Raw genomic sequence first — 18,162 nt, forward strand, 5'->3', positions numbered from 1 at the left:
CACCCAGTGGGATTCTTCTCTCGAAAGCTTTCCCCCACAGAAAAGAACTATGATGTAGGAGATCGAGAACTACTGGCCATTAAGACAGCTCTAGAGGAATGGAGATATCTATTGGAGGGCGCCATTCATCCTGTACTGATCTACACAGATCATAAGAATTTGGAGTATTTGAAATCTGCCAGACGTCTTAAACCTCGACAAGCCCGTTGGGCTCTTTTCTTTTCTCGTTTTTGTTTCCATATTACCTTCCGACCAGGATCCAAAAACATTAAACCGGATGCATTATCCCGAATGTACGATAACCCAAAGGATACTTCTATTCCCGATACCATCCTGTCGGATGGCAACTTCCTGCTCCTACACACTGACCTAATCTCCATGATCCGAGGAGCATCTTCCGATTCGTCCAAACCCTCTAATGTCTCACTAACTTCCAGAAACGGGCTGTTTTGGAGAGGAAGTCAGGTTTTTGTCCCAGAAAACATTAGAGTGGAAGTCTTGAAACTTCTTCATGATCACCCACTTGCAGGTCACTTTGGAGTTAATAAGACTCTTGAATTGGTACGACGCACCTTCTGGTGGCCCAATTTGGAGGAATTTTGCAAGTCTTACATCAGTTCTTGTCCGATATGCAACCGAAATAAAACACCCCGAAAACTAGCCTGGGGTTTACTAAAACCCTTACCAGTACCTAACCGACCATGGGAGATGATCGCAATGGATTTTATTGTTGAACTTCCTCGTTCCGAGGGATGTACCGCAATTTTTGTTGTCGTGGACCGTTTTACTAAAATGGCTCATTTCCTGCCTTTAAAAAACACACCTTCTGCTGCAGAAACGGCCCGCGTGTTTATCAAGGAAATCATTAGACTACATGGGGTACCTTCCAACATCGTTTCGGACAGGGGAGTCCAATTTACTTCTCGTTTCTGGAGAGCCCTTTGTGAAACACTACAGATTCAACTTTCCTTGTCCTCAGCCTACCACCCCCAGTCTAATGGGCAAACAGAGAGGACGAATCAAACCCTGGAACAATATATTAGGTGTTTCACAGCCTTCTCTCAAGACGACTGGGTCTCTCTGCTGCCTTTGGCAGAATTTGCATATAATAACACCAATCACTCAGCTACTGGGCAATCCCATTTTTTCTCTAATTATGGCTTTAATTTAACATTTTTACCAGATTTCTTTTCAGAGTCAGCAGTTCCAGCTGTGCAGAGTACTATGGACTTTCTCCAACGCAACAATCAGTTATTGCACGACTCAGTAACTAAAGCCCAGGCCGATAGCAAGAGATTTTTTGACAAGAAAAGAAGGGGTGACTTGGACCTGAAACCAGACGATCAGGTATGGCTGTCTACAAGTAATCTCAAATTACCTTGCCCATCCAAAAAGTTGGCACCTAGGTTTTTGGGTCCATTTTCAGTTAAAAGAAAAATCAACTTAGCTTCTTACGAACTGTTTTTGCCTGACTCATTGAAAATTCACCCTGTGTTCCATGTTTCTCTACTCAAGCCTGCAGTGGCCGATCCTTTTCCCAACAGAGGATCCAGACCTCCCGAACCCATCCAGGTTGACGGTTGGGAAGAATACGTGGTGGAAGCTATCTTGGACTGTAGGAAGCGACAAGGCCAGAATCAATTCCTAGTCAAATGGAAGGGGTACGGCCCAGAGGATAATTCTTGGGAGCCAGAAGGTAATATACATGGCAAGAGGTTGTTACGTGCTTTTTTCCTTGTTCATCCTGACAAAGAAGCCCGACTGGGCATCCGGAGGCTGCCCCTTGGGGGGGGCAATGTCATGGATCTGCCACTTAAAGGTTAATGGTGCAGACTGATTTCAGTGATTAACAGCAGGCTGCCCTATTTAAACACCTCAGCAGCACAGTGTCTTTGCTGCCTGATCTGCAGTTCTGACGTGGATCCTATCTGAGACCTGTTTGCTATCTGAAACCTGATTTGAACACTGAACTTGGCTTGTTTTGACTACTCTACCTGAAACCTGATTTGAACATCGAACCCGGCTTGTCTGACTCCTCTCATCTCTCCTATCCTGACCCGGCTCCATTTGACCGTCCGCCTGCTTGACTTCACTGCTGCCAGATCCACCTGCTTGTTTACCGACCATTCTTCAGTCATCTTTCTGCACGATCACCTGTTATGACCCGGCTTGTTTGACCCTGCTTTCCCAGTATACCTGAACTATTACTAACTTGTGCCGCTGTAGTCGCAGCTTCTGTGCGGGTCACTGACCCATCCTACCTGAACTGTTACTAACTTGTGCCGCTGTAGTCGCAGCTTCTGTGCGGGTCGCTGACCCATCCTACCTGAACTGTTACTAACTTGTGCTGCTGTAGTCGCAGCTTCTGTGCGGGTCGCTGACCCATCCTCCGCTGTACGTTCAGCATCTACTTGCCAGAGGTATTCGTCCACCTGCTTCTACACATCACCACCCGGCACTCCTACCCCTCTGTGCTCCGAGCCCGCTGTCCCATATCCAGTGGCTCGCAAACCAGAGTCGTAAGAGAGGCTACCCTGCATCAGACTCTGGAAACCAGGTACGTAACAGAGGCCCAGTGCTGCCTCATCCATGTTCCTCCTCTTCATGGGCCTTTTTGTTTGAAGGCGGAGGGAAGGCACCTGGGATTGGGTGAGGCCACTGGGTCTGACCACCTCCTGGCTGTCACTGGGCCCGGCCTCCTCCTGCTTGCCACTTTCCAGACCCTCATCCTGGCTGAGGTCTTCCTGTGTATAAAAAAAGGGACATAGTTTTAGTTTTTGGCACATCAATCACACACACAATTTCCAGCTCATGACTGTTGCAAATTGAATGTTAATAAATAGAAAAGACTCTCATTCTGACCCCAGCAGTTTTCATTCATGTCCCAAAAATTTTTGCCCACTACTGTCTATTGATATGTCACTTTTTGTTAAATCATTATTTTATTATCAATAACATCTAGTTAACATCAATAATTATAGGACAATAAATATGTTAAAAAATACTATACCTGGCTCAAGCTGAGCTCCTCCACTTCTTCCAGGATGGAAGGCCCAGGTTGGTCCCCAAAAGCCTCAGCTGGGGTGGAGGGAAGGCTGCAGGGAAGTGTATGCCATTGATACCCCAAGTTTAAATTTTACCTTCGTTAGAACGTTCAGCGCTTCTGTTCCTCCTTCCTCCGCACACAGAACGTAGGTACTACACATGCGTGTTAGCTTTATATACACTCCGCATGCATGTAACTCCGCATAAGTCACCCATCCCTCACGTTCCTTCTAGTATATTCCCCGCCCCTTCTCTTTCGGCGTGCAGTGGGAGAGACATGGCGGATACACAGCAGGTGGCTGATAATTGCACTAACGACGAGGAAAACCCAGAGCCAGAAACTTCCCGATCCAGGAGGAGATAGAAGGCCTCAAATATATCCTTTGTAGAGATGTGGACATCTTGAGAAAGACAGACTATGATGGGAAGCATGGGCCGTACACCAACCCTAATATGAGAAAATGCTTTAAAAAAGTAAGTATTTGTCCTGTGTTTCTAATATTATTATTACTTGCATGTTGCTCCATGTGCTTTTCTTTACTGTTGTACAGTTAAAAATGGCAACTTTCAGTTTAGTGGGCACAGTATTCGCTTGATGGCACGGACAGGCAGATGGGCGTATATATACGTCCTTGCCTTTGCGCGGGTCGGGGGTCCGATCGGGACCCCCCCGCTGCGTGTGGCGGGCGTATTTCCTCGGGGAGCGATCCGGGACGACGGCGTGGCTATTCGTTTATAGCCGCTCCGTCGCGATCGCTCCCCAGAGCTGAAGAACGGGGAGAGCCGTATGTAAACACGGCTTCCCCGTGCTTCACTGTGGCGGCGCATCGATCGTGTCATCCCCTCAATCGATGACATCAGACCTACAGCCACACCCCCCTACTGTTGTAAACACACACTAGGTGAACACTAACTCCTACAGCGCCACCTGTGGTTAACTCCCAAACTGCAACTGTCATTTTCACAATAAAGAATGCAATTTAAATGCATTTTTTGCTGTGAAAATGACAATGGTCCCAAAAATGTGTCAAAATTGTCCGAAGTGTCCGCCATAATGTCGCAGTCACGAAAAAAAATCGCTGATCGCCGCCATTAGTAGTAAAAAAAAAAATTAATAAAAATGCAATAAAAATATCCCCTATTTTGTAAACGCTATACATTTTGCGCAAACCAATCGATAAACGCTTATTGCAATTTTTTTTACCAAAAATAGGTAGAAGAATACGTATCGGCCTAAACTGAGGAAAAAAATGTTTTTATATATGTTTTTGGGGGATATTTATTACAGCAAAAAGTAAAAAATATTGCATTTTTTAAAAAATTGTTGCTCTATTTTTGTTTATAGCGCAAAAAATAAAAACCGCAGAGGTGATCAAATACCACCAAAAAAAAGCTCTATTTTTGGGAAAAAAAGGACGCCAATTTTGTTTGGGAGCCACGTCGCACGACCGCGCAATTGTCTGTTAAAGCGATGCAGTGCCGAATCGCAAAACCTGGCCTGGGCATTTAGCTGCCTAAAGGTCTGGGGCTTAAGTGGTTAAACATTGGTAAATATGATGTTTTTGGCTGATACACGCTTATCTACATTTGGTCATGCCTATTTGTATAAAAAAAAGTTCAGCACATTGTTGTCTAGATGTGTTTGTAACTAGAATGAAATGCAAACTTGACTCAGTGTAAAGTAGAGGCCATTCAGCAGCTGTTTACACATCTGGAGTCAGGGGCACTAGTGTGGGACACCAGAACAACCTTTTTCATATTTATAACAACATATTTATATAACATATAAATATATATATATAACAAACATATATAACAACATTGTTTAGAGAAAATTCCTATAGCAGGATGGGATGTGGAATTTTAAATGTTGCAAAATGGATGTATATAACAAATAAATATTTAGGCCTGGTCAAACCCCAAACAAATGGAATATACAAGCACAATTGATTAAAGCGGGGGTTCACCCTGTTAAAAAAAAAAAAAAAGTTTTTTTTTATTAGACCATTAAATTCGGCATCGTAGCGCGAGCTACGGTATGCCGGTCTTACATTTTTTATGCCCGTACTCACTGTGCTATCGATGATTGAAGAATCCGGGGAATGGGCGTTCCTATGGTGAGAGAAGGTGATTGACGGCCGGCCCTGGCACGTCACGCTTCTCCGGAAATAGCCGAAATAGGCTTGGCTATTCACGGCGCCTGCGCATAGCCTGTGCGCAGGCGTCGTGAATAGCCGAGACCTACTCCGGCTGTCTTCGGGGAGCGTGACGTGCCAGAGCCGGCCGTCAATCATCCTCCCTCTCCATAGGCACGCCCATTCCCCGCGGGAGTCGGATTCTTCAATCATCGATACCACAGTGAGTACGGGGATTAAAAATTTAAGACCGGCATACCGTAGCTCGCGCTACGATGCCGAATTTAATGGTCTAATGATGGAAAGGAGGGTGAACTACCGCTTTAAGTAAAAAAGATTTATTACAAAAACATAGAAAGAATATAGAAACTTTGACATATGTTTAAAATGTTCAGACAAGAAATAGAAAAAGTACTAGTGGTGCAAACAACTGCACATAGTCTTCTTCGGACCCCACGTAGAAAGGTTCTACTAGTTTCGCCGTTACGGCTTCATCAGGAACTTGCTAACTTGTACCTGGGGGGGTGGGAGCGTGACCTGTTCAGTGAGGAACATAACGGTAACTCGTCGGATAGCGTGCTCACATGGCACCGCTATATCGACGATGTTTTCATGGTGTGGGTGGGGCCTAGAGAGGAGTTGGTGGCTTTATTGGACGGTCTTCAAATCAATCATTACAATTTAAAATTCACGCACAATTTCAGCCAGGAACACATCACCTTCCTGGACGTGGAATTGTATATAGATGAGGGCGGGTTTCTCTGTTCCACGCTATATAGGAAGCCTACGGCTGGCAATAGTTTGCTGCACGCCACTAGTTCACACCCTAAGTCCCTTATCAACAGTATACCCTACAGTCAGTACCTACGACTGAGACGCAATTGCTCTCAAGAGAGCGACTTTAAAAGGGAAGCCGCTTTACTGTATTCACGCCTAAAGACCAGAGGCTACAGTAAAACCTGCCTACGTAGGGCTTACAACAAGGCAAGTGCCTTACAGAGAAATTCCCTCATATATAAACCCAAAGATACACCCAAAACCAATACCACCAGAGTGATTACACGCTTTAATCGCCAACATGGCTCAATCCGCAAAATCTATAACAAATTTTGGTACTTACTCACCTCGGACGAGAAAATTAGCAAGTATATCAATTCTACACCTCAAATTACCTTTAAGTGCTCGTTATCGATTAAAGATAAAGCAGTCTCAAGCCACTATGCGGTTCAAACTATTCCTAAACCTACTCAGTTGGGCACTTTCCCCTGTGGAAAATGCAACTTTTGTCGCTACATTCTGAGGGGTACTAGCATTACCCTTCCGAATGGAGACACATGGTCACCAAAATTTCGTGCAACCTATCAAACAGTGGGGATAATATATCTAATGAAGTGCAATTGTGGGTCTTTTTATGTGGGAAAGACGAAACGCAATTTCTTCTGTAGGATTAGAGATCACGTCCTATCAGTATCCAAAAAGCTAATGGAAACACCCATTAGCCGGCACATAGGATTATTCCACAACCACAACCGTGAAATGCTAGGCTTCTATGCTTTAGCACATATACCACTGAATGAACGTGGCAGGGATGCTGATAAGCGTCTGCTACAGACTGAAGCCAGATGGATATATACGCTGCGGGCCACCCAGCATCCCGGACTCAACGAGAATATCAGTTATAAACCGTTTCTCTAATGATCACACTGTTCCATCTAGTCCTACATCTTGGATTGGATTGCAGGGAACACACCGCAGGGCCTGTGAGGCTCTGACTATCGGATCCCGTTTTGGTTCTGTTTGCACCATCAGCACTTAAGATATCTTTAATTGATACGCTTGCTATATACTCCGATGGAGACCAAGGTCTTGGATAAGTCACTGCGTGCACTTTTTGGACTGATGTATACTAATTGACATGTTTCCCTTTCCCAAATGTCCCTGATACCTTTTGCCCAATACCCCTACACCCTGTTTTCATGTACCCTTCCCAAACTTTTAAATAGCTGGGAATTTATTCCCAGCTATTCCAGTGCTCTATACCCTCTGACTTAGAGATTAGGTATCGCTTCTGCCTTGTCTGTTTGCTGTGCTGCCACTAGGGGAGAATTTGGACTCAAAACCACTTTCTTGCAATACCCTGACAGTACGCCCTCAGCATGACAGTATTATGATTTGACATACTATAGCAAAATATTTTCTCCCTTGTCATCCATGCGGCTTCCCGCACGGTAAGACCAATATGTATGCTGTGAACCTTGAAAGCTGTGGACTTTCGGTCAGCCGCCCCTACTTCTTCCCCTGTTTTTCCTCTCCCTTTCCCTCTCTTCTTTGGGACAGTTTGCATTTTTCTTACGGGTTTTTCTAACTTTAGTGTATTGTGTATCTTCTATTTTATTTTACTCTATTTTATTTTACTTTATATTATTTTACTTTATTATTATTATTTTTTCTTACTTTTATTTTGTTTCATTATCATATTATTATTATTATTATTATTATTATTTTATTTAATTTTTTTCTTCTTTCTTCCTTTTTTTCCCCCTTTTCTTTTCTTCTTTTCTTTTTTCTTTTCCTTTTCTTTTCTTTTAATCCTTTTTTCTTTTATTTTCCCTTTTCCCTTTTTTTCCCTTTTTTTCTTTTTCCTTTTTTACTTTAATTGTTTCCCCCTCTTTCACACTCGTTTTTTCTTTCTCTTAAGCTCTCTTTCTCCATTTTCTTGTATCTCTACCTTTTTTCTTTCTATACTCTTTATCCTAAAGATGGGAATATAGTCGCCGCATACAGCACTCGCATCGCAGCCCTTTTCCTGGTTTGCAGCACCCCCCATGATAGTGCTACAAGATTACCTATGTGGGCGGTTGGGGGCCTGTGCCAGCGCTATTTTATATATCGCTGAATTCATGCGGAGGCATGAATGCCAGCACGGGTCCGCTCTACGGCTCGTGCCATTGGATATGGCATGCTGGTCATATTTTGGACCATGCCTGCCGTTGTTCCCCGCTCGGCGCCGCCCCTATGGGCGTCACAGGATTTCCCTGTGTGACCAGGCTGGGCGGGACCACCGGGGAATCTCCCAATGACGCCAGCCGCCTCTCTCCGCCCACCCACACCAGGCTGACAGCCCACACTCAGGTGGTGCTGATTCAGCCTGATTGAGGACATTACATATGCGGCTCACACAGCTATCAGCTTCAGTGTGAGCTTGCTGTGTCTACGAAAATAGTAACAAAAAATTTATCTGTGGCTTTCCAGATTCATCAGGTATGCTGTTGGGCAATTACTCTCTTCCCCCCTTTCTTTCTCTGGTATATCTTTGTAATATTAATACCTTCTTCTTTACAAAAAATCTCGTTGATTTTAATTATTTTTTGTTTGATAATTCCCATCTTTCACTTTGCAGACTCATCTGGTGTATTCACACTTGTGAGCTTTTAAGGCCGGAATCACACTAGTGCGTTGCTTTTTTGAGCTGCGTTGTCGTTGCAGATTTCTCTAGAGGGTGTTCTGCAGATCAACTGCGGTTTAGCTGCAGATCAGGTGCGAATTTGGAGACCTGGGAGAACTTCCGGGTGAGAGGAGAGTGGGGGAGAATTGTATTGAGCTGAATGAGAGAAACTCCTGCAGAGAACTGAACACATGTGCGAATTAGATGCGTACCCATAGAAGATAATGGGACTGAATTCGCACCTGAGCCGCACCGCAAGACATAAAAACCGCATGCGGTTTGGAGGCAATACGCAGTGCGGATGCATCGCACATATGTGAACCAGCCTCATTGAAAACAATGTATTTTGAAATGTCCTGCGAATTAGATGCGGTTTAAACCGCACTCAATTCGCATAGGTGTGAACCTAGCCTAATACATTCAGCGCTGAGGTCTTTGCTGCCTTCAAGCAATTAAGGAGGTTACATTGACTAGGTATTCCTGATTTAACTTCAACATCTCTCCTTTCCAATCTATTTCTTTAGAAAATCCTTTTTCTTGATTCACTGAACTAATGATGGTGATGAACTAATTGATTTAATCTGCTTCTAGGCTAATTTCTGCTTCACAGTAAGGGTCTTTGCAGACTTAAATGACCATTCAGCTTACCTTCCTGGAACCACGTATCATTTAAAACATCTACTCCTCTGACATCTATAACTCCCTTTGTCTATTTTACCTCTGAAATATTCAGTAGGCTATAGCAGTAAGTTATTTGCTATTATCTATCTATATGTGGTATTTTCCTATGCAGCAATCTTTAATGCATTTTGCTGCTATGCTTTTCAATTGCTAATCTCATGCATTGTACTTTATTTTGTCTTTGGACATTTTCTATCTTCCTTTCCTCTCCTCTTAATAGGTTTATTCATGATTCTGCATTATTTCTCAGGTATATCTCTGTGATACAGGGTTACCTTCCATCAATAGGGGGTGCCTGCATCCAGTTAATGGGTTTGTCGCGATTGCTGTCTTCTGTGACCTCATCTCATTCTTATCAGGTAGGGGCGGCATCTCAGTCCACTTTCACCATATGATTTTTAATGTTTGATACATTGTAGCCCAATATGACTACCTTAATCTATTTGTATGCAATATAGCATACTCACTCTGTCTGTACATTTATTATTGATCATTCTATTTTGCAACAGTTTTATGTGATGTTGTTATTATATATTTTTCTCTTTTCTCAATTATATTGTAAATATGTTATCTAATTATTATAGACTATCACCCTCCACGGGTTCCTGATGAAGCCGTAACGGCGAAACTAGTAGAACCTTTCTACGTGGGGTCCGAAGAAGACTATGTGCAGTTTTTTGCACCACTAGTACTTTTTCTATTTCTTGTCTGAACATTTTAAACATATGTCAAAGTTTCTATATTCTTTCTATGTTTTTGTAATAAATCTTTTTTACTTAATCAATTGTGCTTGTATATTCCATTTGTTTGGGGTTTGACCAGGCCTAAATATTTATTTGTTATATACATCCATTTTGCAACATTTAAAATTCCACATCCCATCCTGCTATAGGAATTTTCTCTAAACCATATTTTAAGTGGAATTATGTTGCAGATGGCCTCTCACCTTCAATCAGTGTGCGCTCTATAATTTAATCTATATATATATAAAACAACATATTTAATCTCCAAATACAGAAAGGTTTCTTCACAGTAAGAGCTGTGGAAATGTGGAATAGACTCACTCCAGAGGTGGCTCTGGCCAGCTCAGTAGATTGCTTTAAAAAAAGGCTCATGTTTTGCTGTTTTTTTTTTTTACCTTCCTCTGGTTCAACTGTGGGTGAAGGATTGTATAATTTTTTATTTATTTTTTGTTAAACTTGATGGATTTGTGTCTTTTTTCAACCTAACTATGTATACAGTCTTTTATTAATTCAAACATATTTATATCTCTGATTGGACAGAATGCCAATGCCATTTTCAATACAGTAAATAGATTTGAACTGTTTTGAGAAACCTTGAGGATAAATCTATTTCATTTATGCCCTGTTCCTGTGCATGTATCATGTCTTTACTATTGACCCAGTCTTTATGACACCTCCACCTACAGTAATTCATAAACTTTTGTATTGCGCCATACCCATATGTTTACCAAATGTGTGCCTATTGTGCTCCCTTCTCTCCTCTCTTAATGTCCTTATTCTAACCCCCATAATCTCCATTCCCTTCTTTACCTATTACATCATCTTTCTTGATGGCTACTGTTTTGACCCCGGAAGCACGGGTGTACGTTTTTTAGTTTTCTGCTGGCAATTTTAAATTGTTCTGTGTTTTTTTGTAAATTTTGTTACTTGTTCCAATAAACCTGAGTGGTTACAGTATTATACCCAAGCCTCTTTTTTCCGGTTCCCCAAGTGACGCTGAGTCTGAGTCCAGGAGCAGATTGCCTGTTTTGGAGGGCGAATACCCACGGACGGGACAGCCTTTGGGAACTGCTCGGAGTGGAGCAACACACAGCCCCAGGGATCTCTTATCACCCCGGAGAGGGTCTTCTGCAGGCTTTTATGACCTCGTCTAACAGGGGGTACAGCTATTCCAGAAAGGGTTTTTACTTACTCTCCTTCCTGGTGCATCTGTGAGGAGCAGCTGCTTTTAATCAATTTGGTGGTGGATCTTCCTTTCACTTTTTGACGCTACTATTATCATTCCTTTGAACTGAACTTATTTTCACTAATTAATTTTGGACTTGGTTTATAAATGTATTTATTTATTTATTTATTGCCACTATCCAATAGTTTTGGGGTCCTGTTTTCAATTAATTTTCTTTTTATTGATTCACCAATTATGCACAGTTTTTCATGTTGTGTTTAATATTTAGTGTGACCTATTTTCCTTTTTCTACATTTGTTACATGAATATCACATGTTTATTAGGTGTTGCAGCATTATTTTTTTCACTAAATTCCATATCAATTAACTTCTTATATTATTATATAATCATATATTTTTCTTTAGCGCAGTATATTTTTCTCTTGTGGATCTATACTGTTTTGAATGTACTCTTATTTTATTCATTGTAATATTTTCTGGTGACCCCCTTTCTTTTATTCTAGGGCTTTTCCTTCCCCGAGTGTTTTTCTCGGGATGAGCTTCGTGTTCGAGTCGAACATATGTTCGACTTGAACATCGTATGTTTGATCAATCGTCGAAATACGAACAAAAGGGTCGTTCGCGCCAAATTCGAGTGACGCGCCACGGCCCATAATTCACTGCGGCATTGCGCACTGATGATTGGCCAAGCATGCACTATGACCCACATGCTTGGCCAATCACAGGGGCTCAGGGGGTTTAGTACACGCCCCACACTATAAAAGGCCACGTGCAGGTCGGCCTTGTGTAGTGTGTTCCGGCGCTGGTTAGAGATCATTTAGAGAGAGAGAGAGAGAGTGTAATTTTTTCTAGGTAGATAGAGCAGGCAGGCAGGCAGGCAGGTTAGTCAGTTAATGTTACAGTGTGTAGAGGATATATATACATCCCAGGTGTTGTACATATATTTATACACTGTATAGCTTAGCTAGATCAGTTCTTCCAAATTTACTGGCAGGTAGTTGATTGTGCTAGCTGCAGTATTCTCACGTGGTGTATTGCCTGTGTCCTCTGCAGTGTGCACCATAAAGCTACACAGGCATACTATAGACACCCAGCAGGTACAATATTTAAAGGAATTTTTCATTTTTTTTTTTTTATTATTATTTAAGCATCACGATGCTTAAAAAAAAATGAAAAATTCCTTTAAATATTGTACCTGCTGGGTGTCTATAGTATGCCTGTGAAAACGTCTTTGAGAACCCTGGTCTTGCCCCAGGGAACATGTATCAATGGAATTTTTTTTTAAAAAATTGTCGTTTTTTCTGGAACAGTGTTTTTAATGATGCTGCATCATTAAAATCACTGCTCCCTGAAAAAAGAACCGTTTTTAAAACTTTTTTCCATTGATACATGTTCCCTGGGGCAAGGCTCGGGTTCTCAAAGACGTTATCCGACAATAACTTGCATATGGGGCTTTAAAATCAGCACTTTTGAATTCGAACGTTCGAGTCCCATTGACGTCAATGGGGTTCTAAATGTTCGCGCGAACGTTCGGTCCTTTCGAAGGTTCTGGTGCGAACCGAACGCGGGGGTGTTCGGCTCATCCCTAAGCAAAGACCCCCTTCCCTCACTGCACTGGAGGCATATGGTGCATTCCCTTCGTCACGTTCCATCTCTTGAACATTATTGATTTTGCAATGTTTTTATTTCCAGTTCTCTTCAGTTTGTTCTTTTGACTATTCCAACTCCATGGCTTTTCCATTTGGATAGGTCAGTCTGTGTATAATGTTTGCTCACTTGTTTCCAACAAAACTTTAATTTATTCTTTCAATAAACTCCTGTGTTTCCAACAAAACTTCTATATCTCAAATTGTTTTAGGCCCAGGAATACATTTCCTTTGAAGGGTAATAGCTTTGCATTATGTTTTTCACAAAGCTTTATCACAATCCCCTATTGGGAGATCATTTGTGCTGCAGGCAGAGTCTGCTCATCAGCTACACTGCATGTCCCTCCTCCAAATCAGTCCTTCTTTCCCATGATATTAGGTAAGCTTGGTTATATTGATTACCAGGTCAACCATTTTCTTATGGGTCTTCTGAGCTTTATGAGATACACAAGTGATTTAAAGGGAAACATTTAGAAGAAATTTGCATTCAAAGCATGCTAGTGATTACATTACTTACACTACTAAGGGAGCTATTAAATTGGTCTTAGCAATACCTTATTCCCAATGGCTTTTTTCGGTGGAAAGTAAAAGGTCTTCACGTATGGATACTTGCTTAGCAGTTTATGATGTAAACTTCGGAATTCCGCATATCTTTTGTAAATATTCCACTCATCATCTTTAATCCTGATATATATCTTAAAAGCAAACAAGGATGATAACTATAACATTCAAACCAATTTTTTGACAAAGGTACATATAATGCATGTTTAAAAGCTATATTCCTAACACAGACTAGGTTCAGATTTTCCCTTCCTAACACTTACCTCCCCACTCCCTTTTTTTTAACCAATGTGAACAAAAGCACAAAAAACACTGTTGGCTATTATGTTGGTCTTCATTTCAGTACTTTAAAATTCAATCATGAGCTTATGATCCATGTGGTAATTGAACTGTATTGTTTAAAAATACCAAATGTGTTATTCCCTGTATACACGATCGGTTCGTCTGATGAAAATGGTCTGTTGGATCGTTTTCATCAGACGAACCGATCGTGTGTGGGCCCCAATCGTTTTTTTTCCCATCGGTGAAAGAAAATAGAACCTGTTTTAAAATTTTCTGATGGTTAAAACGATCGTCTGTGGGGAAATCCATCGGTCAAAAAGCATGCTCATAATCAAGTCGACGCATGCTCGGAAGCAATGAACTTAATTTTTCTCTGCACGTCGCTGTGTTTTACGTCACCGCGTTGGACACGATCAGATTTTTAACTGATGGTGTGTAGGCAAGACTGACGAAAGTCAGCTTCATCGGATATCTGATGAAAAAATCCATCGGTCCGTTTTCATCGGATGAACCGATTGTGGAAAATTAGATGTGTAATTCATGCTCCTTGAAAGCCTAAAGGTGCTTCTTGAATTATAGGCCCTTCTATGCAACTAGACTGTGAAAAAGTCTCACATGTGTGGTATTCACATATTCAGGAGGCATAGCAGAATGTATTTTGGGGTGTAATTATAAGAATGCCTATGCAGCGTGTGAGACATAACTTGTTAAAATTAAAACTTTTTGATAAAAAAATAAATAAATTCAGTTCTTCATCTTTCAAAAAAAATTCACCACCTTGGACTGTCTACTTTCCAAATTGTTTGCAAACTCTATATATAAACTTTTACACTGAATAAATAATATAATATGATTTGGGTAATTTTATCAGAGAAATTAAGCAGAATACATTTTGACCTAGAAAGATTATTTATTTGCACAATTTTATAACAGGAAACATGTTTTTTTTCAAACAAATTATTATTTTTTGTTTATATAGCAAAAAATAAAAAACACATGTTGATTAAATATCACCAAGAGAAAGTTCTGTCTCAAAAAAAGTATTGCATGTAATTGTCATTTAACCACTTGCCGCACGCAGATATACGTCTGCAGCATGGCACGGGCAGGCAAAAGGACGTACCTGTACATCCCCGATAAGAAGCAGTTGTTGCAGGCCGGCCACGATCTCCGTGAGCGCGCTCGCGGGTCCCGCGGACTCGATCGTCGCGGGCATACACCGCGATCGTCTTACGGAGACATAGAACGGAGAAATGTTAGTGTAAACACAACATTTCCCCGTTCTGCCTAGCTGACACTGTCACTGATCATGTTCCCTGTCATCAGGAACACGATCAATGATGTGTCACAGCAAGCTACGCCCCCCTACAGTAAGAATCACACCTTAGGGAACACTTAACCCCTACAGTGCCACCTAGTGGTTAACCCCATCATTGCCAGTGTAATTTTCACAGTAACCAGTGCCTTTTTTTTTATCACTGATCGCTGTAAAATGACAATGGTCCCAAAAATGTGTCAAAAGTGTCTGATGTGTTCGCCAAATTGTTGCAGTCACAATAAAAATCGCAGATCGCTGCCATTACTAGTAAAAAAATATATATTAATAAAAATGCTATAAAAATATCCCCTATTTTGTAGACGCTATAACTTTTGCGCAAACCGATCAATACACGCTTAGTGCAATTTTTTTCCAAAAATATGTAGAAGAATACGTATCGGCCTAAACTGAGGAAATTTTTTTTTTTATATATTTTTGGGGGATATTTATTATAGCAACAAGTAAAAAATATTGATTTTTTTTCAAAATTGTTGAACTATTTTTGTTTATAGTGCAAAAAATAAAAACCGCACAGGGGATCAAATACCACCAAAAGAAAGCTCTATTTGTGGTAAAAAAAACTTTGTTTGGGAGCCACTTCGCATGACCGCGCAATTGTCAGTTAAAGCGACGCAGTGCCGAATCGCAAAAAGTGGCCTGGTCCTGGTACAAAATGGTCTAGTACTGTAAGTAAGTGGTTAAAGTGTCCTGTCTGATTAGCTGAATATGGTGTGTTATATATATTCAACTTGGTTCCTGTACAAGACTCTTATCCTTGATGAGGGTCTGGTATAGAATTTGAAGGGGAAAACAGTGTAGCATCCCCAAAACTGATATAAAACCCCCTATCTAAGTATGTAGCCTGGCTGGCCATGAATGAAGGGGCAGCGAACATGCAGCTCCCCTTCCTGGACCACACCAAGCCACCCTCAACATGGGTGGGTACCTTGTCAGGGGAGCACAGGGCCTCTTTCTGACATCTCTGACCTAGAGGATGTGAGGGTTTGTGGGAGACTTATTGAAATCTTAAAGAGCTCTTTACAATTATGGGGTCCCTGGATATTTAGCCCCCCCCAACTGAACGAGTAACATAGTACCCCGGTTACTCATTCACCAAAAAATACAAAGTAAAATCAAAACACAACAAAACACACACACGCGATGAGGACGTGACACGTGTGAGGGTGGGAGGTGCCGGTCTCTCCATGGCTGCTAGCGGCGTATGCCACATTGAGACTCCGACGGTACCATCGGCGGATCGGCGGACGGCAGCGTGAGAGGCTGGGCGTTCGGAGGACCGCGCCGGATGCTCATCCCTGCCCTAGACCGGACGTACCTGGGGGACGCTGAACGGGTACGGGTCCCTAGGCAATACACAGGAAGAGATCATTCCGCCCCACGGAATCCCCAAGCGACCTCGCTGCATGGCAGTGGACGGCTGAGCTGAGCACAGCTCACTGTGCGGACAGCACACAGCAACAGAGTCAGCGGGGGTCCCATCAAGGCTTCCCCCTGGAGCAACACAGTTCGGCGGTGGTCGGTGAGAAGATCTAAGGCAGGGATCCTCAAACTACGGCCCTCCAGCTGTTTTGGAACTACACATCCCATAAGGCATTATAAAACTCTGACATTCACAGACATGACTAGGCACAATGGGAATTGTAGTTCCTGAACAACTGGAGGGCCATAGACTGAAGACCCATGATCTAAGGGATTGGTGAGGCGCTCAGTTGAGCCGAGTCGGCTTGGGCTTCCTGACCCCCCCCCCCTGGACCCCCCCTCCCCTCCCTACTCATATATCGACCTCGAGAATGAGCTTGGATATCTGTTCTTTTTTCTTTCTTTTTTTGTTCTTTTCCCTGGGTTGATTTTTCGTGTAATGCATTGAGGGGACTTGTTGCTGATCATCAGGCATGATATATGAAAGGACAGGAAGGGCTTATCTTTTTTTTTTTTTCCTCTTATGCCTCCTCATGATTTGTGATTGGGGACCTATGGAAAATTCTATGAAATAACTGGGGTTGCTGCCACAGTGGACTATTGAATCTCATACTCTTACTTTTTACTGAATGCCTATAGGGGAAGCCAGGTCCCCTGTCCGCAGGGAATGGAGCTGGCATGAGTTGACTGGGATGGCTGGGACTTCTCTCCACTTTCACCTCTCCCCTATGAACAAGTTCAACCATCCACCACTATTTCAGTAGTAAGACGAATTTCTGTGTTACATATCACAAGGAATAGCAGTAAATCTTATCCAGGCATGATATATTGAAGAACAGGGAATGCTCACTCTCTCTTTCATGGATGTTCTTTTTTTTTTTTTACTTGTGTCGTGTAACGTTTAAAAAAATAAAAATAAACCCTGTGATACAATTGGGTCCTGTGATATAAGGAGTTGTACTTCTTTGCTGATTGTCCAACGGGTGACTCAGGCCCTCTTGAACCCAGGGAACAGAACAGTGGTGATCTATTCAAGATGGTTCAGGACTGACCTTCGGAGCTAACAGCGCTAAATGTGCAGAAGGGTCGCAGGAACCCGGCGGGTATAAATGCCATATGTGATTGTCTGATATTTATATATGGGGGGCACCCTCCGTTGGACTGTTGACCCTGTTAGCCACAGAAGTAGTGTTTAAAATTTTGGAAGCGGTGTAGCGAACAGAGGGAAACAGGTCAATCTACTATAAAAAGGCCTTAATAGTCAAAAGGTAGAGGGGCACCTTTGTATCTCGCAGTAGGATTGACATACCCTGAATACCCGGTTCCCCTCTCTGTATCGGGCCCAAGACAGCCCCCACGGCACGACTACCTGAGAGGGGGGAGGAAAAAAAACTACACACAAGGACCTCTAGGTCTCTGAGTAGCCGGCAGAGTTGGGCCGTGATAAACCACCTTACTACCCTCAAACTGGGGAAGAGAATTAGACCCACAAACAAAATGAACAGATCCACGAGAGGCGTAGCCCCGAAAGCGCCTAAAAGCAATGCTGGGACCAGCTCAATACAGCAGTATATGACCCAAGAAGGCAACCCCAAAAGTCCAGGACTTGCAAAAAAAATGGAAAATAAGAAGAGGGCGACTAAAAAGGGGGAAGGCAGCTCCGATAGATCTAAAGGAGAAA

The 18,162-nt window shown here is 42.3% G+C and overlaps 1 protein-coding gene and 1 long non-coding RNA gene across 2 annotated transcripts in view; one reads left to right on the forward strand and one right to left on the reverse strand.

The window, feature by feature from the left end:
* SNX29 (sorting nexin 29) overlaps positions 1-18,162 on the reverse strand; it is a 1,289,390-nt gene that overhangs the window by 93,801 nt on the left and 1,177,427 nt on the right. Inside the window, exon 15 of the mRNA XM_040358531.1 lies at positions 13,435-13,575. Coding sequence (XP_040214465.1) covers positions 13,435-13,575 — 141 coding nt within the window. The remainder of the gene's footprint in view (positions 1-13,434; positions 13,576-18,162) is intronic.
* Positions 9,270-10,086, forward strand: LOC120944480. The gene is made up of 2 exons (XR_005750392.1): positions 9,270-9,665; positions 9,891-10,086. It is a non-coding gene; the product is annotated as an uncharacterized LOC120944480 (long non-coding RNA).

This window comes from Rana temporaria, chromosome 6 (assembly GCF_905171775.1).
Source record: "Rana temporaria chromosome 6, aRanTem1.1, whole genome shotgun sequence".
In the NCBI taxonomy this organism is placed as follows: Eukaryota; Metazoa; Chordata; class Amphibia; order Anura; family Ranidae; genus Rana; species Rana temporaria.